Raw genomic sequence first — 22232 nt, forward strand, 5'->3', positions numbered from 1 at the left:
ATATCACATTATATGACATGGTCTGTGCTATCACTCTAGTCATCACTACTTGACTACAAAAGTAAACTTTGCTATAACTACAAACCCATGGGACACCTGCATAGTAGAGTACTAAAAATGTATAAAAGCATTTGGGTGAAAACTAAACACCTCTCAACCACAACAAGAATTGCTTTAACTTACTGCTATTTGTCTCTTGTCTGTCTCTCCTCTCTTATGGTGGAGATCTGAAGGAGAGTCAAGAAAAGGAAGTACTTGTGTGTGCATACATACATCACAGCTAGGGCAGTTCTTAGAGCCAATTTCCAAAATACCCAATCAAAATGCAAGAACAACTTGTAGCAGATTTAGGTACAAGTATTTTTCAGGAAACAAACCTTTCCCAGACAAGTCAGTCAACTACACTGCATGTTTCTTAAAAAGATCTTCCTTCACCCCCATCCTTTAGACCCCTGAAGAGGGAAGTAACATTCATTTTCAGCTTGTTAATATGAAATTGACAAGTCACATGCCAATGATAAAGCTGTAATTTTTAAAAAATCTACATATCCCTATCAGCTGCTTTGTATCAATTCTTTCTAATCCAAAGGATACATGTCAAATATTCCAAAATGGTGACATCCCAGATGTACTCATAGTAGGAATCCATGGCATCATGGCTGAAAAGCAGAATATCAAATAACTCAATATTATATCTAAAAGTGTAAAGATATTAAGTGCATATTGTCAATAAAACACTTACCTATTTTGTTCCTGTAATGCTTTAAATGCTGTTTTATAGTCTATTTCTCTGAGGAACTGGCACAAAATTGCTACCTGTAAGACAGAACATTTAGTCCAATAATTCTTAACCTTATTAGACTCAAGGTATCCCTTAGCTTGGAGGCACCCCTCAGGCAATGCCAGCTCAAGTTTTCACTTTTTTTTCTTTTTTTTTTTTTTACTACAGGAGAGCAACAGAAGACTTGCTCTTAAGACCACAACAGGGCACAACTTTAATTTTTTTTTTTTTCCAAGTTGAACTTGGGAAGGGAATATAGAACTTCTCTAACAAGAGGGCTGATTTAATCACAGACCAGTTCTCCCACCACCAGAAGTGGCAATTTGCCTTCTCTAGGAATCTGAGACTAGTGGGTTTCTATCCTTAGTCTGGGTGACAATTCCTTCCCTTTTAGTAAGACACTTATGGGACAGACCTGATCCAAATCCCTACCATGTCACAGACCAAACTGGACTGCCAAGTGCAGTCAATTCTGGCAAGAACTGCCTCTACAGCTTGACACTATTCTGGTTACGTGCATAGCCTTGGGGCTGAAAAGAGGCTATGCACTTACCTAAAGTAGGGTTGTTGGTTGTAGCCATGTTGGTCTAAGGACAAAGGCAGACAAGATTCTTTGAGTAGATGCAGTATCTTTTATTAGATCAATTAAATTGTTCTTTGCAAGCTTTTGGGCACAAATACCTTTCTTCATGCATATAGATTGTGAGATCTCCCAGACAGAATAGAAGTCAAAATGCAGCTCTGTGAAAATTCAGATGTGTGGCAGTGAGGATCAGAGAGGTAGAAGACAATAGGTGTAAGAAAGGTTGGGGGTAGTGAAAGGGAAATGTTGAACTGGTGGTAAAAGAATGTAGCAGGTAAAACAGACAGGTTACCTAGGGTTATCAGATATCAGGCAGGTTATAATGTGCCATAAATCCAATATCTGTATTTAGTTCATTATTTTTTGTATCCAGTAGGTTGCTGAAGTAGAGTTCATAGGCTCCCCTGTAAAAGATGTTTTGTAAATTCCCTTTGAGGATCAGAACTAAGAGATTAGAGAGTGGTTGTCTTGTGAGAAGTGTGCAACCACAGGTGATTGGGTATTTTTGTCTTTGACAGATTTTTTGGTTTGTGTTCATTCTGCTGTGTTGTTTTTTTCTACGTATTTTCCATCAGGGCACTTGGTGCACTGGATGAGATGTATTGCATTTCTGCAGGTACAGGTATAAGAGCCAGGTGATGGTTCTGTTGAAGGGTGCAGTTATCGTAGGGGTGGTGGAGATGCGTTGGCAGGTTTTATGTTTTTTGTTCTGGCATGGTCTGGATCCATTCAGTGTGCTTTGGGCCATAGGAAGTTTGCTTCTGATAAGGTTGGCAAGGTTCAGTGCTTGTTTAAAGGCTAGATTGGGTGGTTCTGGAAAGACATGTTTAAGAATTGGGTCTTCTTCTAATATGGATTGCAATTGTTTGAGGATGTTCTGTACACGTTCCAGAGAAGGATGATTTGTCAAAATCAATTATATGCGATTTGTGAGGATTTTCTTTCTGTACTGCAGTAATTATGTGATGTCCAGGTGGCTCTTTCAAATGTATGATCTCTCTCGCTGGAGGAGCATCCTTATTGGGTGAAAGCCCTTTTGAGATTACCTGCAACTGTCACCTTACTATTCTTCTCAGTGAAGGTTCAGTAGTATCCAAGGGCTTGGCTGTATATTACAGCTTTCTCGGTGCGTTTAGGGTGATTGCTGGGTTTCTTGTATATGGTGGTTTTTATTTTATCGTTCTGGATAGTCTGAGAGAGGGGTGATGGTTACTGAATTTGTGATGGAAATCAAATCAGCACCAACATTTCCTTTTTAGACACTATGATCAATATCCAGAATGGTAAAATACAAACCACCACATACAAGAAACCCATGGACCAACATACAGAGCAATCACCCTAAAGAACCTTGTCTGGGTGAGACAAGAACCTTGTTTCACATGCATCTACCCAAAATGTCTGCCTACACCTAAAATAGGCACTTATCTGGCAATGTAAACAGTGCTCCTTATTCATGCAGCCCTAAGATTAGCTCCAGCTTCTAATAACAGTCCTTTGACAGCTGCTTCCCCTTCACCATCTCTAGGCAGTTAGCTGGAGTAAAGTTATGTTAGAAAGCAGACAGAAGGGCTGAATAATACTATGTACTTCAAGCAAAGCAGGTGTAGCACATACCATATTTACTCAACTATAAACACACCCCCTGACTATAAACCACACAGTCTTATTTTTGGACTGCCCAGAGTCTAGGGTCTCTGAGGCTGGGGACTATGCACCTGATTCAGCATTCCATGTAGCAGGGCTGGCCTGATCCAGCTTAGAAGCTCCAAGGCTGTATTGGGTCCACCCCTGTACACTCGCTCCAGGGCTGCATGTGGTCCCAGACTTCAATCACTCACTGGCTCTGGAGCCACATGCCGGGTCCTGAGCTGTAAGTTGGGTTAGACCCAGTGCGCTGAGTGCAGCTGCAGATCAATCACTCACACAGTTCTGATCCAGTGGTAGGGGTTGGGGAGAGAGTGGTGGCAGCATTAAAATTGCCATTGCCACCACTCTGCCCCACCAAATTTCCTGAGGAGTCTTCTTCCCTCACATATCTCCACCCCCATTTTCCCCAGTTGATTTTGGGGAAAAGAGAAGTGGGTATATAGTAGCTTTTTCCATAGATAAGCAACAGCAACAAGTTGGCAGTGGCACTATGATTGTTATGCAGTTCAGTTAATTACGCCTTTACACAGTAAGTATGTGTATGCACAAGTGGAACATGTTGTGCTTAGTTTCTATATCAGCCCTTGTTCTTTGAGGGGAGGGAGTGGTGGGTTTTTTTTTGCTTTTTGGTTTTTTTTGAGGAACAGAGTATAAAGAACTCTGAATTTAAATAAAAGAACATAAAACCTGGGCAGGGTAGTTTTTCTCAGTAAGCTTCAGTCAACATCAGTGTTTTTACTGCTCCTTTGGAGGCTCTACCACTACATTCTGATTGCAGAGTTATGAACCCACAGCAGCTTTTACACTGACAATTTGATTTTGAAGACAAAGTTTGCTCTCTCCTTGTCAAAATGTTTGACTTAAAAACAAATAGGTCTATATGACACTGGTGCCCGATTACTCTCTTACCTGTGTATGGCAGTTGAGCAAAGAGCAGCATTTTATCATTCTTTTTATCACCTAAGGTACAAAAAATGCAGAGGACAATTATGACATAGCTCCCAGAATGCTGATGCTTACATTAAGCACATAATGACAACTTATTCTTGAAGAACTGGAGAACAGCATATATTATCTGAAAAATGCACCCCGCCCCCCGTATACTGAGTACTTGCTTTGCAGTGCACCAAAGCATCCTAGCCATATTTTAGAAGATCCCTGCCCCAGAATAGGTAACTCCTTAGATCCATGGAACCCTTAAACAACCTAAACTCACATAAAGTGATGTGGAAAAACATGGCTTTTCTGTTGTAGAAGTGATAGCAAGACTATGATAACCTAGCCCTGGCTCCCTGTCTACTCCCCCTCCCCCCATCCCCTTAAACTAAAAGTAGCTATTTGCTTGCCTCAATACAAGCATGAACCCAGCTGGCTTCTAAATCTCCAAACCAGGGAAAAATTTAATCACTCTCCTTTAGGTCCAGGCAGGTCATGGCAAAGCCATGATCTCCTACTGCAGTGGTTCTCAACCTTTTTAGATTCAAGGCATCTCTCAGAAAATTCCAGCTCTTAGTTTTCGCTTGTTCTTTGACTGCAGAAAAATAACAGTGCAATTCTTCTGTTGCAAAGAACTGGGTAAGACCATAATGGGTCAGAACATTTCATGCTATGAATTCCTATTTGAAATCTGTGTTTATCTTGCAAGTTGTGTGTAGGTGTTTGCACACCTAACGGTGTTAGTATCATGGGCACCATTAAAAGAATCTCAAGGCACCTCAGGGTACTGCAGAAGCCTGGCCAAGAATCACTGTTCTACTGACTACAGTGACCGACAGGCAGCTCCCCCACTGCTCCTTATCACAATACTATAAGCAGTTTTATGATTAACGTCTGAAATATTGTAACACTAAAGACAAGTCAACAGAGAAAGACCGGGCTGAAGTTGCATAGACGGTAGGGCTTTGCAAAACGGCACCATTCTGTTTCAACGTTACAATGGAACAGCATTTTGTTTCGATTTGAAACCGCTATTCCATTTCGTTTAGTCAAAACAGTTTCGCTGTTTCAGCATTTCGCCCATAGGCTATAACAGGGAATCTCAAAACAGCCTATAACTGTCATTTCTGACCTGATTTGGATGAAACTTGCAGGAATGGTAGCCCCTGCTAAGGCCACGAAGTCTGCCAAGTTTCAAGGAGATAGGTGCAGGGGCTTCTGGGTTCTGAGGCCCTGCACCTCTAGCTGTTGACAGGCAAAACTCGTGACATGGGTGAGTGACTGTGTGCATGTGTTAAGGTGTGCCCTCACTCAACTGACCCCAAGGCAGAGAGCAGGGCAGTTCAAACAATGCTGCCTTTTATGCAGTTTTTCCATCCCTCCCCCAGAACACTGGGTTGGAAGGGACTTCAGGAAAGGATGACAGTCGCTGGCCAGCTACGCAGTCAATAATGGGAGCACTCCCCCCCCCCCCCTTCAGTTTCCGTTTCCCTGCACGCAAGCCCAGCTTGAGCTTCAAAACTCGAAACGTTTTGAAAATTCTGAAGCATTTCAACTTGCCTCATTTCATTTTGAGGCCGTTTCCAAGCTCTCCATTTTGATTTTGCTGTTTCGAACTCGAAACGAGTTGAAATGAAACTGAGGGAGAAGTGTCGCATAACCCTAATAGACAGGGGATTCAGCATTTCACAAGAATTTTCCATGGCACTGAATGAAAAAGATCCTTCTCATATAGCCAAAGCAGACCCAACTCCTCTTCCAGGGTACACCACAGAAAGGGTAACTATTTGCTACAATAAATATAATGCAGGTGAGATGCTATGGGGGCTTTGTGCTGAGAAGACCTAGACTTTGGAATACCTTCCCCAAAGGTCACCAGTAAAGGTTCCTTAAACTCATCACATTTAGGCCAGGCTGAAGGACACCTTTGTTCACCTGAGCACTCCCCAGTGAGATGAAAAATCTAATTTTGTGCTGAAAGGCAGCAGCCAACTGTAACATGGAGCCCAGTTCCAGGGAATCAACTTTTCCCTGTACACCTATTTACTCCAGTGATTCTCAACCAGGGTACTGCATGCACCCCTGAGAGAGGAGGTATGTGGTGAAAAGCACAACTCCTGCACAAACCACCCTTATGCTCTGAGCAGCATGCTCCTTGCTCAGCCCAGCTCCTTCCTCTGTTCCTCCTGTGCTCTCAGGGCTGATGGGAGAGGCTGAGTGGTGGCTCTAGGCACTGGCACTGAAGTCCCCAAAGTGCATTTAGGGGGCAGAGCATGGAAAGTGCAGACACAGAAGAGTTCTGTCCCTGTCACCAGTGGCCACTGATACCCCCTTCTGCCTCCTTCAGGGGTCTAATGATCCATCCCCCTGAAGCTCCCCACCCACTTTGCAGGGGTGTCCTGCCCACCCTGCCACCCCATGAGAGCAATCTCTTAAAGGTACCAGAAGGTGTGGGAAGGTAAGCACTTTAAGAAATTAATTAGTCTTTAAATGAGGTGCCACTACCATTCTGAGAAATTATCAAAGGGTGCCTTGAGTCTTAAAAGGTTGAGAACCACTGATTTATACAATCCACATCCAGGATTCAGCAGCTACAGAAGAGATCCCACTACCACCAGATCTTGGTTGACACTATTTAAACATAACACATCTACAGATGGTTAAGGTTTGCTTAACTATTCTGAAAATTCTACTCAGGGACATATAAATCCAAGATCATTCAATACTTTCTCCATCAGGAGTCTGAATGCTGACTCCTCCTTTGACTTGTACTCAACAAAAAAAAAAAGTGTCTGTGTTGAGGGGACTTCTGAGCTTTAAGCAGCAAAGGAAATAGATTGGTCTGTTAATTAAGACAGTTACAGCTAGCTATTTCAAAAGATGCATGTACAGACACATTCACACAATCTGTGTATTACAGATCATAGGAAAGCAGGGATGGAAGGGACCTCACAAGGTCATTTAGTCTAGCTCCTCAAGGCAGGATCATCTCTGACTAAACCTAAGATTCCTGACTAAACCATAGCAACTTATGTGGTCAGTAGGGGTGCACTGATAAAGATTCTTCAGGCTGATACCAATAGCCAATTATTAATGAGTCATATTGGCTGATACTGATCTGATTGCCGATATGCAGCCTGGCAGCTTAGAGAGCAGCATCTGGCTGGTAAGTCTGTTGCAGGGGAGGAGGGAAGGGAAGGAGGGGTGCGGGGGGCAGATCGAAGCCCCTGTGGTTAGGGAGGACGTAGGGCTGGGATGGAGCCATGAGTGGCTAGATCAGGCACAGGCAGCTTCTGCTGTTGCAAGCACCCCTGGGGGAGTTATGGGGGGGCATGTACCCCCTGGATCTGTAAGCAGGGAGAGGGCAGGCTGCTGCTGCAGGCGGTGCCAGGCTCATTTGGGGGAGGACTGGGGAGCGGGCATGGCTGAGGCAGGGCTACGCTCAGGCTGGGTTATGGGGCTATGGGGTGGCAGTCCTCCTCCCAGCACCACCACCACCACCACCAGCACCCACTCCAAGTGCATCCCCGGCCCAGCCGCTACACCAGGAAGAGCCTGGCACCGCCCCCAACTCCAGCCTGTAGCAGCAGCCCCCCTTGCTCCATGCCCAGATCAGGAGGAAGCATGTGCCGTGCCGTCCCCACCCCCCCCATGCCTCCTGTATGAGCTGCTCATGGCTTCATCCCGCGCTTCAGCCCCACTCCCTCCCTCACCACAGGGGCCTCGATCTGCCTCCCCCACTTTCCCTCCCGAGTCTGCCCCCCACAACAGACTTACCAGCCAGACACTGCTCTCCAAGGTGCCGGGCAGGCCACATGCATGCTGTGACTGCACAGGTAAGCAGCATTTAACATCAGCCACGCCAGCCAGAAAAAAAGCAGAGTGCCAATAATGTCAATTTTCCTTTTATCAGTGCTGATACGATATGGACTGCTGTATCAATGCACCTCTAGTGGTCAGGTAAGACCCCATCTCCTAGCAGTGTCCAGCTGTACATGATGTTTTAACACAGCAAGCGTCTAAATCCAAGCATAAATTCACCTGGTCTGTGAATACATCAGGTGGTACCATCTTATTGAAGAAATCAGAGCACACTGCTCCTGCCTGAAGGTAATAATGTAGAGCCGCTGAATACTGATTTGTTGCTATAGTGGGGAAAAAAAAAAAAGAGAACCAGAGTAAAATAAGAAATGAAACTTTCCACGTAATGACTTGCAGGGTTTAGAAGATTATTCATGTAGACAAATGGTGACAAACCAAAGTTTACTGTACATTAATTCTACTTGGAAGAGGGTTTGTTTTATGGATGCATCAAAGTATGCACCACAGGGCTGCATGTGGCAAGACATGCTGTTCTGAGGACCTGATGTACCTGCAACGTAGGCTGTCTCTCCATGGGAAACTTCCTGGGTCTAGTAGCTGCACCCTGGGTCTAGTAGCTGGGCTGCATCATGCAAGCTGCCTCTTCAGCAGGACAGCCATGTTCATGCATTGCTGCAAGTGGACTGATTAGTATTACTGGTCTGCAGGGAGCAGCATAGCATGCCAGAGGCACAGCCTGAGAGCATGGTCAGCATACTGGTAGACAGGTGCTGCTCAGCCCACCAGCAAACAGAGATATTTTCAAGCACTCATTCTGATGGGCTTTGGGAGATCAAAAAGATCAGTTCAGTTCTAACCTCTGCGTCTGCCGGCATCATGGAAACTTACCTACTTCGCTAAGCAAGTCCTTTGCCGCACCCTGGGCTTCCAAACTGAAAGCACAACATGCCACTGCCCTGAATTGGAAGGCCAGCCAGGAAATGTCACCATAGATCCAGAACTCAAACATTTTGCTTTTTAACACATGCTACACCCAGGCACATGTAATAAAGCAGTGAGACTTAGCAAAGAAGTTAGAAGCTGCATGGCAGACTGGTGCCCTTGGATAAGCTTTATAGCATCCAGAGCAAGTCAAGTGGCAGCTCAGGTACAGCGGATGAAAACAAGAATATAAAGCTGGAAATCAGGCTACTACTTTTGGACTCTGGTAACCTGTCCATAGTAGAGAATGTATGACTTCAGTTATGCCTCCCACACAAGAGCTTCAAGAAAATCCTACAAGCATCTCCCTGCACTAGTTCAGTTCAAACTAATCAGTCTGTTGCAAAAGTACAGAACAGCAGAGGCAAAAAGTGCAAAACACTGCAGCTGAATTAATACATTTAGATCTTCCATCGCTGTTCCACAATGTTGTTATTTACTCACCTAACAGATTGTGACACTGGTTCTAGGATGACACAGTTGCCCTGCTGACTACCCCAGTTCTGAGCAGCTAAGGGAATTGCCTTAGCTTCCAAAGAATTCCTCAGCTACTTGTGATTTGGGACTTAGAAGGCAGTGAAATGCACAAACACCCTTGCTCAGTTGTAGGTACTTTGGCATTTGCAAGATTCAGCTACGTTTCTGCCAGTAGGCACGTGAACAGCCATGTGATCCTGACACCACTCACCAGCTGGACTCTGCCTTCATGTGGGATGCAATCCATTAGCAACACCTACCTGATCAGGCCTTATACAAAAGACAACTGGAAATAAGATTAGGATAGGGGGAGGAAGATCAGGGGGGTTGGACAGCATAACATTTACATTCAGTACTTATTAAGTGACAGCCTTAGATCTACCCCATGCCCTGAGTTGACCCAGGTTTGAATCCCCACTCTGTGCACTGAGTAAAGATTTTAATCAAGGTTTCCCAATATTGTAGCATGGTGATTAGAACACTATCCTATCAGGTCATCTGGGATGAACCTCCGAGTCATCCTGCTGAACCATTCATCCTTTGTAAAACTAGATAAATACTGGAGCAGAGCTCTGAGCTCCCACATCCCAAACTACTAGACTCTAGAAGACATCTCTGGTCCAATGAATATTCCAGAAAGTGGAATACCTTTCAACAGGAGAGACCCTTCAGTGCTCTACAATATGGGAAAATTTGGGCAGTTAGACACTCTGGTGAGATGTGGAACATTGGGGTCCATGGCTCTGCTCCACATCAGAATGGGGATTTGAAAACTAGTCTCCTACCTCCCAGCTAAGTGCCCTTACTACTGGGTTATTAACAAGAGAGTCCACATCTGGGTTTTTTTGGTGGGAAAGGGCTGGATGAGGATTCATGGCAGAGAATTCCAAGCAGAGGGAATGACCTTTGTAAAGCTCAACCTTGTCAATGTTTCTTCCTAGGTAGCTTAACTGGCCACTTGATCATCCCGCTGGCTTCTCAGGATCTTGTTCTTAGATGTTTTGTGCTCCCCCCCACATACTCATCTTGAGAACTTGGGCAAGGATTTCACTGGGCAGCAGAATGCCTCAGAGTTGAGTACTACAATACTATGGTGGTACCAGAAGCAAAAGGCTACATCTGTAACTCCCTCCTGGTGGCTTTGCTCTGCAGGGACCTTGTCACCCACAGGCACAGGACAGATCTTGGGGAACTGTTCTTCCCTCAGAGAATTCAGGGGGTAACACTGCAAGTTGAAGCTTGTTCTCTCTCTCTCAATAGTACACACAGATTTTTCCCACAAAGCTGTATGTGATTCTATGAACTCCAGTGAGAACATTTCATTCAACTCCAAAATGCAACAGCTGCTTAACACAATACAGTAACCAAGGACAAGAAGTTAAGTGCTCAAACCAAATGAAACTGCAGGGGAAATTGGTGACCTCTCCTTAAATACCAGCATAGAAGTCAGAATTGCTTTACAGCCCAAATCTTCTGCCCAGCAGCCTGCTGAGAAGGCAGGATAAGCACTGAGCAGAAAAGGGACTAGAGGAGTAGTGTCAAGGCAGCTTTCCCTTCCAATCCTCTGGACCACATGCAGGCAAGCTACTTCAGCTAATAGTTGAATCTCTAAAAGCAGTGCTCATTCACTGCAGGGAGCACCTAGGATCCATAAAACACTAAATCCTCTCTGGTCTGGCAATGTCTTAGCCAAATAAGAACCACTGAAGCCAAGTACCATGCTGCTCAACAGATTAGGACACTGGTTCTAGAATGACACTTGACTGATGCCCTCCTGACTACTCCCATTCTGGGCAGCCAGGAGCACTATCCTAGCTTCCAAAGAAGAATTCCCTTTTTGTCTTCTGCTCCTCCTATCACAATCTAGCTGGCACACAGTGGGCTAACTGGGGTCACAAAAGTCATTCTTAAAGCCATATTCCAGCCTAGGCAGGGAGTTACTCACTATGAACCTACTATGCACCCAGCCTCAGAAGAACTATGTTTATTTTCTATGACACCTGAATACAAATGTTTACTCATTTCTACAGATAGGTGGAAACATTGAGAACTGGCTCACCCAGTGTTTCCCTTAGTACTGAGGATTTGCAACCAAAATTACTTATATCTGTTTGTATTATGCTGCCCCTCCCCGCCCCTTCTCCCCCCAGTCTTAGGTAAAAGTCTGAATGATCTCATGAAGTCTCACTCACTTCAATGGAGCACGGGACAGGGATAGGGGAGGAGAATCAGAGGCCTGTTCATGCCAGACCACTTTTATGACAGCATTCAAAGACTTTATTGTTTGGAAAAGCTCTGTATCATATAAGTTTCTTTTGATAGATTAGTAAAGTTTATCACTCCCTTCCAGACTTTGTTCAAGACACACATGGACAAGTAAGTCTAAAGGCAAAAGCATGGTGCACATGCACATGCCCATGCCTGCTGCCTAAAGGGATGTCAGCTGCACTTACCAAAATAAATATCTGCCTGGATAATTAGCCAGAAGTGGTTGTTTGCATTTATAGTCAGCGCATAATTGACCAGCTCTTTTACTGTAACAGCTACTGCTTCAAAATCCACCGATTGGAGGCTACGGAAAGAAGTATAAGTATCATATTAATACTGCATTTAAACAAAACCACCTAGTTTCAAACCTCATTTTAAAAACAAATTTATGTTATATTTCAATAAAACTGAAAGATAAAAAGGAACCTCAATAAAAGATTTACCCCAGTTTAAATGTTAACTTTATGTTACCCCTATTCGTCTGCTGTAATGAGCCCTGGCAGGCACATCAAATACAGATTTAGGACAAAAATATAGAGCAGCATCTGTGACTGACACCACGAGAACCTCCAAGAGAGCTGGCTTTTCCTTGTCGCAGATCTCATTTTAAGAAGCTGGACAAGATGCATTTTAAATCAATACTGCTTCAGATTCACCCTAAGACCTGTCTGAGCAGTCCTAGATGACAACCTCCAGAGGCAGGAAGTGCCCCAAACTGACTGGAATGGGAATATTACCAGACTTAAGTGCATCTCTTCAACAACCTCTGCTAGTGGATCTTGAAGGGATTACATGAGAGGGATTAAACCTGTCTCTGCCCCAGGTGAAAAAACCTGCCTTTACTAGTTGGAGACATCCTTTGAATCACTGCACCACACCTGGGCCCAATGCTTTTCACGTGCCAATGTACAGCAGCCGTCAAGCACAATTCAACAGCCTTCATCAAAAAGGAGCAGCAACAGGGAAATATTTGTGGCAAGATCTGGTTTGCTGCTGACTTAGGAAGGAGCCTGTGTGGGTCAGTTTGCTTGTCTCTAGATTGTGTAAATAATACTGCATTTGCTCAAATATAAGATGACCCTGAATATAAGGCAATACATTTGTTATGATGTTCCAGGTGTAGACTTTAAGTATCGAAGAGATGTCTCGAATCTCACCCTTGCACTGCTATAGCGGGGGGTGGGGGAGGGGTGTCGGGTCAGGTACTTCCCTTGCTCTGTCGCACCCATTTTTTCCCCCTGTAGCTTTCCTGCCCCCTTGCTACCTGCACCCCCTACTCCCAGCTCCACATAGCCTCTGCCCCTTCCAGTCTCTGTCTCTTCCCTTCTCCCCCCTCCACCCCAGTCTTTACCCCCTCGCTGCTCCCTGCCTCTGCTCCTTCTTCTCTCCTGCTCCATCCCAAAGCATAACGTGTGGAAGCTCAGCCCTTGCCTGCCCATGCAGCAGTGTTGATGCTGATGACTGGCTGGGTCAGGGGAAAGAGTCCCGGAGGACTGGAAAAGGGCCAATGTGGTCCCCATTTTCAAGAAGGGGAGGAAGAAAGACCCAGGCAACTATAGGCCAGTCAGTCTCACCTCCATCCTTGGCAAAGTCTTTGAAAAAATTATCAAGGCTCATATTTCTAAGAGCCCGGCAGGAAAAATTATACTGAGGGGAAACCAGCATGGGTTCATAGCAGGTAGATCATGCCTGACTAATCTAGTCTCTTTTTATGACCAGGTTACAAAACACCTGGACGCAGGAATAGGGGTTGACGTCATTTACTTAGACTTCAGAAAGGCCTTCGATACGGTATCCCACACCATAGTGGTGAACAAGTAAAGAGGCTGTGACTTGGATGACTACACAGTCCGGTGGGTGGCGAATTGGCTAGAGGGTCATACCCAGAGTGGTGGTGGATGGGTTGGTATCAACCTGGAAGGGTGTGGGCAGTGGGGTCCCGCAGGGCTCGGTCCTTGGACCGATACTCTTCAACGTCTTCATCAGAGACTTAGACGAGGGAGTGAAGTGTACTCTGTCCAAGTTTGAGGATGACACAAAACTGTGGGAAGAAGTGGACACACCAGAGGGCAGGGAACAACTACAAGCAGACCTGGACAAGTTGGATATATGGGCAGAAAACAACAGAATGCAACTCAACAAGGAGAAATGCAAAGTGCTGCACCTAGGGAGGAAAAATGTCCAGCATACCTACTGCCTAGGAAACGACCTGCTTGGTGGCACAGAAGCGGAAAGGGATCTTGGAGACCTAGTGGACTCCAAGATGAACATGAGTCGGCAGTGTGACGAAGTCATCAGAAAAGCTAATGGCACTTTATCGTGCATCAGCAGATGCATGACGAACAGAACCAAGGAGGTGATACTTCCCCTCTATCAGGTGCTGGTCAGACCGCAGTTGGAATACTGCGTGTAATTTTGGGCGCCGCACTTCAAGAGGGATGTAGATAACCTGGAGAGGGTCCAGAGAAGGGCCACTCGTATGGTTAAGGGCTTGCAGACCAAGACCTATGAGGAGAGACTAGGGCACCTGGACCTCTTCAGCCTCTGCAAGAGAAGGTTGAGAGGCAACCTTGTGGCTGCCTATAAGGTCATCATGGGGGCACAGAAGGGAATTGGTGAGGTTTTATTCACCAAGGCACCCCTGGGGGATACAAGAAATAATGGCCATAAGCTAGCAGAAAGCAGATTTAGACTAGACATTAGGAAGAACTTCTTCACAGTTAGAGTGGCCAAGGTCTGGAATGGGTTCGCAAGGGAGGTGGTGCTCTCCCCTACCCTGGGGGTCTTCAAGAGGAGGTTAGACAGGCATCTAGCTGGAGTCATCTAAACCCAGCACTCTTTCCTGCCTATGCAGGGGGTCGGACTCGATGATCTATTGAGGTCCCTTCCGACCCTAGCATCTATGAATCTATGTGCACTGTGCCCATGAGAGACCCTAGCGGCGCAGGAGACAATCTGCATCTGAGTAAGTGGGAGGGATGGAGGGGGGAGCAAAAGCTACAGAGGGAAAGCAGAGAAGGGGCAGGAGACTACAGTGGATATGACTCTGGCCCCCACCTGAACTCAGGGTCGAGTCAGAGCTGCAGCAGCTGCCTGTTCCCCACTCTGCTTCGTATGCAAATATGAGGGGCTTCCCCCTCACTGGTGACTGGAGGAAAAAACCTTGTCTTATATTTGAGTAAATCTGGTCGTTTTTGTTAGAAATTGAGTAAATGTGGTTGTACACTTGGGTCCTGGCTCCGGTGCAAGACAGACAGATGAAAGCCCACTGCACCCCTGTGAGTCCAGGGACCCCCCCCAAGAGACTCCAGGACCCCCAACGAGCCCTGACCTGCCCACAGTTAAGCAGGGGCCCATAGTAGGAGGGACGTAGCCCAGCAGGGAGGCAGCTCAGTGGAGCCGAGGAGGGTCAGGCCCTCCCCCGGCACCTACTTCGCCCAGCCTCCCAGGGAGCCACGTGTCCGGAGCCTCACAAACAGGATGTGCAAACAAGCGTGCTTCTGCGCCCGGTGCATGAGTTTGCGGAGGAGGGCTCAAGGCCCTGCCAGTGAACCCTCCTACCTCCTCCTGGGAAGGTAGTCCCATCAGTAGCCGGCCTACCAGCGGCACGATGCAGATGGGCACACGCCGTACCCCAAAGGTCCCCTCAGAGTCTGCGGCCTCCCCCCCGGCACCTCAGAGGCCTCCACCCAGACAGACGGAGCCCCTGGCCCCTGGCTGCAGGGGCTGCCTGGCACGTTTCTAGGCTCATAGGACCGGGAGCATGGCCACCTCCCCTTGTGAGGTTTGCTCCACTTTGGAGTCTCTGGGGCACCAGACAGAGGAGCTCCAGGCTGCAGTCCAGAGACTGCATGCCATCAGGGATGGTAAGCAGGAGACAGACTCCTACTGCCAGGCCCTTCACCCCCTGGAGGTGGAGGGCAGACCAAGGTCACCTTCCAGGACAAGGGAGGACTCGGGGATCTCTCATACTGTCCAGCCAGGGGGTTGGACCAAGGTGGTCAAGGGCCCCAAGGCCCACCACACCAAGGTTCCCTCCCCTCTGGGGCTTTGCAACAGGTACAAACCTCTTGCAGCCCCAGTAGAGCCTGCAGAGATGCCAGCTCCTGCAGGCAAGGGAGGATCACCCACCCCAACTCTCCCTAAGACAAAATGCAGAGTGGTCATTGTGGCAGACTCCCTCCTGTGTGGGACTGAGGGAGCCATCTGCCACCCCGGCCCCCTTGCCCGGGAGGTCTGCTACTTCCTGGGGGGGCCAACATCAAGGACATAGCAGAGAGGATATTAAAAATTATCCAGCTGTCCGACCACTACCCTATGCTCCTTACCCATGTGGGCACAAATGACACAGCTTGGAGCAATCCCAGGCGGGTCATGAGAGACTACAGGGCTCTGGGAGTGGTGCTTAGGGGGCTGGGGGTGCAGGTGGTCTTTTCCTTGCTCCTCCCAGTTGTGGGTCATGGGCTGAGGAGGGAAGAGATGGGTCAAGGTAGTCAACCAAAGACTGCGGCGCTGGTGTTATTGTGAAGGCTCTGGCTTCCACGATCACAGTCTGCTCTTTGGTGAGAGAGGCAATGGTCTGCTGGTGAGAGATGGCCTCTACCTCACTCTGCTGGGGAGGAGGCTCTTTTCAGCCAGATTGACTGACCTGCTCAACTGGGCTTTAAACTAAGCCTGACAGGGGATGTGGGGATTACCGCCACCGCAAGCCCACTGGGCAATCTTTCTAAATCCAGCAGGCTAAGGCACTTAAGGGAGCCTACCCCTACCCTAGCCCTGGAATGATCTGTAGGGAAGGCAGGGGCCCCCAATGGGACACTTACCTGCCTGTACACCAATGCCAGGAGCTTGGGGAATACAACAGAAGGAACCGATGCTCTTGCTAAACAAGAATGATTATGACCTCACACGGATAACAGAGACCTGGTGGGAATCCACCTATGACTGAGCCACAGGTATAGATGGCTATACCCTGTACAGGCAAGATTGTACAGATAAAAGGGGTGACGGTGTAGCTCTCTCTGTCAAGGACAGCTACACATCCCTGCAAATTGACATTTGCACTCAGGAAGGAAGACTGGAGTCTCTCTGAGTTAAGATATATGGGGAATGTGGCAAGGGAGGCCTTAATGGTAGGAATCTCTTAATGGTAGAGCACTCAGCCAAATCTGATCAGTTGCAAAGTGTCCTCATGTGCGTGGACGCGCTCTACCTGACTCAAGAAGTCTATGGGCCAACAAGAGGTAAAGCATTGCTGGACCTGATACTGGCCAAAGGGGATGATCTGGTCAGTGACCTAAGAATTGATGGAAAGCTGGGTGACAGTGACCATGAGCTGATCACTTTTACTATCCATCGCAATGCTGGCAAGTCAGTCAGCCATACAGAAGTCCTCGACTTCAGGAAAGCTGACTTTGACACGTTCAGGAGGCTCGTTGTCAAGGCCCTAAGGGACCATGACTCGACTGGAAGAGGAGTCCAAGAGGAGTGGTTGCTCCTCAAGGGAGCAATCCTGACAGCACAAGGAATAGCCATCCCATCTTGGAGGAAGGGTAGCAAAAGGGCACAGCAATCCCCTTGGCTCAGCAGGGAATTTGAGGTCCTATGCTTCCAGAGAGAGACTTATAAAGGATGGAAGGCTGGAACTACCACCAAGGAGGAATACTCAGCACTGGTCCATACCTGCAGGGAGCAGATCAGGAAAGCAAAGGCTGCAACTGAGCTCCATCTGGCTTCACATATCAAGGATAACAAAAAGTCTTTTTTCAGATATGTAGGGAGTCATGGGGGGAAAAAAGCAAGGGTAACATTGGACCCCTGCTGAACCAAATGGGACAGCTGATAACCGACACCCAGGAAAAGGCCAATCTGCTCAATGGGTACTTCGCATCAGTCTTTCATCAGTCCAATGGGAACGCCCTGCCTAGCAAGACGTGGGATGGCCATGGTGAGGGCATATTTATACCTAGCATCGGCGTTGATCCTAGTGAAGGATCACCTTGAGAGGCTGGACACCTTCAAGGTCAGCTGGTTCTGACAGATTATACCCTGGAGTACTTAAGCAGCTGGCAAGTGTCATAGCCCAACCATTGGTAAAAATATTCGAAAACTCATGGTGCTCAGGTGAATTATCTGAAGACTGGAAGAAGGCCAATGTGGCCTTCCATCTTCAAGAAAGGGCAGAAAGTAGATCCCGGGAATTACAGGCCAATCAGCTTGACCTCAATCCCCAGTAAGATTCTGGAGAAAATTATCAAAGAGACCCTACTGGATAAACTGGCTAAGGGCAACACCCTGAGGGACAGCCAGCACAGGTTTGTCGTGAGCAGGTCTTCCCTGACCAATCTCATCTCCTTCTATAACCAGGTAATGTATCACCTGGACAAGGGAGAAGAGATTGATGTCATATACTGGACTTTATGACCTCCTCATGGAAAAACTGGCCAACTGTGGCTTCGGTTACACCACAGTCCGATGGCTGGGAAACTGGCTCCAAGGTCGGACCCAGACCGTAGTGGTCGATGGTAGCAAATCATTATGGGGCTCTGTGACCAGTGGCAACCCCCAAGGCTCTGTCCTTGGACCAGTTCTCTTTAACATCTTTAGCAATGATACGGACATTGGTGTCAGAAGTGCACTGGCTAAGTTCGCTGATGACACTAAACTTTGGGGCATAGCGTCCACACCTGAAGACAGGCTAGGGATCCAGGCTGACTTGAATAAACTTAGTAAGTGGGCGGATAAAAACCTGATGACGTTCAATACCAATAAATGTGAGGTACTCCACCTCAGGGGAAAAAAACCCTGCAGCATACTTATAGGCTTGGCAGTGCTATGTTTGCTAGCACCACTGCTGAAAGACTTGGGGGTCATGACTGACCATAAGATGAACAAGCAAACAAAACTCTGGTTTGCATCCACAGATGCTTCTCAAGTAAATCTCAGGATGTCACTCTCGGGATGCCATCCTCCCGCTGTACTTAGCCTTGGTGAGGCTGCAGCTGGAGTACTGCATCCAATTCTGGGCCCCACAATTCAAGAAAGACATTGAGAAGCTTGAGAAAGTCCAGAGGAGAGCCACACGCATGATCAGAGAGCAAGAGAATAGGCCTTATTATGAGAGTTTTAGAGCCATGGCTCTCCTCAACCTTGAAAAGCACAGGCTCAGGGGGGACCCAGTGGCTGCTTATAAGTACATAAGGGGTGTACATCAGGACCTGGGAGAACGTCTTTTCACCAGAGTGCCCCAAGGAAAAACAAGGACCAATGGTCATAAACTCCTCCAAGACCATTTTAGGCTGGACATAAAATTTTCTTTACTGTCTGAGCTCTCAAGACCTGGAATAGACTCCCTCCAGAAGTGGTGCAGGAACCTACTCTGGACTCATTCAAGAAACGCTTGGATGCTTATCTTGCTGGGATCCTTTGACCCTAGCTGACTTCCTTCCCCTGGGGCAGGGGGCTGGACCTGATGATCTTTGAGGTCCCTTCCAGCCCTAATGTCTCTGAAATCTATGAAATTCCACCAGTAATAGCAGGGGAATTAAAACACCTATGGCTGGTCTAGATTAAAATGGTCCACAAGTACTTGCTCTATGATGAAGCCCTCTAGCACTGAGGCCATGCCTTTGTGTGTGCAGTGCCTAGCAGAACAAAGCACTGGTACCTAACTGGTGGTCTCACTGTATCATAATAAAACATAAATAAGTATTTTCTGACCCTGCTCATGTTAACTATCTTGCTGCAAAATCCTAGGAGGCAGTGTAGTTTTTACTGAGATAGACCAGCATGCTCAACACCATATCCTTGCCTGTGAGTCATGTCATCTACCTACCTTACCTCTCACCTTTGCTACCAGGTGTTAATTATTCCTCTGTAAGCACTTATAATTATAACTATGCAGTGAAGATACCCTTACTGGAAATAAGGTATCTGAGGTTAACAAAAAAAAAGCTAAAACATACATTTAATCCAAGCTTATTTCAAGAGGTGGCATTACATAGATATTTAATAATATTAAATACCCTACCCTCTCTGCCACTTGCCATATTTTGGCAAGATAACTCTTAACATCTCATAGAACTGACATCAAACCAAACGATCAAATAAAAACAGTTTCCCTTTTTATAATGAACAAATCTCAGCATCTTGTACTTGTATCTCTAGCAGGGATGTAAATAGCTGTGAGCAAAAAAACCCCAAACAAAACAAACAAACACCCCAAAACCACACAATCCAAGCTCCCCAAAAGACATCAGAGAGTCAGTAACACCTTCTCATAACAGAAGGTATTAACATACAATAGCTGGAATTAGATCAACTATACAAATTTATCATTTGAAAATATTGTTCTCAAGTTATCTTACTTGGGAATAGATGATGGCCAAATAGAAATATGCTCTGCTGCAATATCGTTCACAATGTCTTCCTAAGAGGAGAAAGACAGTACAACAGAAGTTACTGATGCAAGCACCTGCTTAAAAAAAAATGGAAGGATGACAATGATGGTAATGATACTGTACTCACCCGGACATTATGAAGCTTGACAAACAGGGACAATATTGTAGTCAAAACCAACGGTTCCTATGAGAGACCAAGAGAGGGGGGAAAAAAAAGAAAAAAAACAAACTTACAAGAATACACAATGGTCCATATTTTCTCCTCCTCAACCTCTGGAACTGTCAAAATCCCTACTTTCATAGGGCTTTCATATAATTTTGTTAGGACTCTTGCAATATACAGAAAATTGTTCACAACAGTTGTGTGGAAAGACATTAAGTAAGGGAATGTATCCCAAGTAGTTGAGTAAACCATCTTTATTTTAGGCCATCATGTATATTTGCCTCTCCTCTGGCTGATTTGTCTCTAAACTGTGGTTCTCAATTAATAAGACATTTCTTTCTGATGTGTGCATGCTTTCACTGTAATTCAAACAGCAGCTACCTTCTCATCCCCAAAACTGCTTAGATTGTGTTGGACAATACAGCACATAGAGGCCTTCAAGGTAAAGGAGAGGAAGTTGGTTTGAAAGGAAGAAAAAAGCAATTTCACTCAACTGTATTTGTAACAACAGAAGATTCATGTGGTATCTAGGGTACAAGTTTATCAAAAACCCGCTGTGACCAAAACTGTAAAGACATATGACATGTCTGAACTAATTTGATTTTACTGTGGCAAAAGTGGAGCAGACATGTGACATACAACCTTGCAACAGAGTAAGTCACCCTGCTCCAGAGTAAAGTTACCCATAGGAAAGAGTATCAGTGCACTGGTGTATATCAGGCATGTGCTTGCAGCTCTAATCAGTGTATTCCCAGGATAGCCATTTGCACAGGACAAAATAAGCTCTTTATTACCCTGCTCCTACTGGCAGGGCATAGTGACAGTGCTGACCGGGTAGCTTCCTCTAGAGAGCTGGTCATGTGCCTGCCGTGAACACCAGTATAAACTTAATTGTGGAGTAAAAGCCCCAAGGTAAACACATTGTGTGTCACCATCCAAAAATCCCTAACATTAGAAGCTGGTGGAGTTTCAAGCAAGTAATTCAGCACAACTTGTACTGGCTAGCAAGGTAAATCTCTAATTGAATCATATGCCATACAAAGCATCTACGTTTCCAGAGTTTAATGGGAAATGAAGTCCAGTGAAATATAATACCAAAACAGAAACAGACTTTGAAGCTCATGATTTAACTTACCCGTAGCTTTTTGATAAAAGAGAGTAATTCACTCCTAAAGAAAGATACAAACACATACATAAGGAATCAGAATAATATCATTCATTAGAAAGAACACAGGCAATTAGCCCGATTGACTCTACAGGTGGGAACATTTTCAGTTACAGCTCTGCATATTCAGGATACATGTTCTATTCCAATAGAACTATTGGGCTGTTCCATTTTAAAAGTCTCACAAAATGTCTTTTTTGTTTTTAGTTACACTTTTCATTTAGTTATTTTTCTCATATTTATTTGTACAGAGGGTGAGAAAAAGGTGCCTTGCATACACAAAGGTACTCTGTAGCCCCTTATCCAGTACATGGAGTTCCTTATACTACTGGACAAAAAAAATTCTCAACCAGTAAAGCTTGTCATGTAATCTTCATGAAAAGCAGAGCTACCACCCTAACTGTCTGAATTAGAAGAAGAATCATATCAGGTTCAGTGTCTCAGAATATAACTAGGCCCTGTTCCCTCTGGTTTCAAGAAATTACATCACCAAAGCTACTTAAAAGAAAGGGCAAGCCTGCACATTCCAAAACTGCACAAAAATGCAAAGCAACCTGCTTTTTAGATATAAATTAAATTAGTACAAGAGTTACCAAAGAACAGTTCCTGGAGTTCTTAAAGTGCCACCATTCCAAAGCTCTAACATGGAGGGGCTGACCTAGGTTAGAGGCCCCAACAAGTAGCAGAAGGCTTGAAGCAACCTTGAACTTCATACTAGCTGCAAAAGCCTCTCACGTTGGGAAAAGTGATGATACCTCTGCATTAACTAAAGAGTAGAAGAGGGGTTAGCAACAGGTTTGGGCCAGAGTACCAAAAACACCCCAACCTTGATTTATAAAATGCTGGCGTGCTGGGGCAGATGGCGGGGTAGCTGCAAGGGGCCTGATCTTTGTTACAGCAGCAGCAGCACAGCTGTGGCCCTTTCCCCACCATCCGCCTGGAGACACACATGCACCCACCACCAGTAACAAGCCTGGCTGGGTGCAGCAGCTTGCAGCCTCCACACC

General features: G+C 46.0%; 1 protein-coding gene across 1 annotated transcript in view; it reads right to left on the minus strand.

The window, feature by feature from the left end:
* INTS8 (integrator complex subunit 8) overlaps positions 1 to 22232 on the minus strand; it is a 47445-nt gene that overhangs the window by 355 nt on the left and 24858 nt on the right. The window contains exons 18-26 of the mRNA XM_006273945.4: positions 21196 to 21229; positions 20025 to 20081; positions 19865 to 19926; positions 11684 to 11802; positions 7992 to 8095; positions 3924 to 3974; positions 743 to 816; positions 595 to 659; positions 184 to 227 (exon numbers count right to left, since the gene is read on the minus strand). Coding sequence (XP_006274007.1) covers positions 184 to 227; positions 595 to 659; positions 743 to 816; positions 3924 to 3974; positions 7992 to 8095; positions 11684 to 11802; positions 19865 to 19926; positions 20025 to 20081; positions 21196 to 21229 — 610 coding nt within the window. The remainder of the gene's footprint in view (positions 1 to 183; positions 228 to 594; positions 660 to 742; positions 817 to 3923; positions 3975 to 7991; positions 8096 to 11683; positions 11803 to 19864; positions 19927 to 20024; positions 20082 to 21195; positions 21230 to 22232) is intronic.

This window comes from Alligator mississippiensis, chromosome 3 (assembly GCF_030867095.1).
Source record: "Alligator mississippiensis isolate rAllMis1 chromosome 3, rAllMis1, whole genome shotgun sequence".
NCBI lineage: Eukaryota > Metazoa > Chordata > Crocodylia > Alligatoridae > Alligator > Alligator mississippiensis.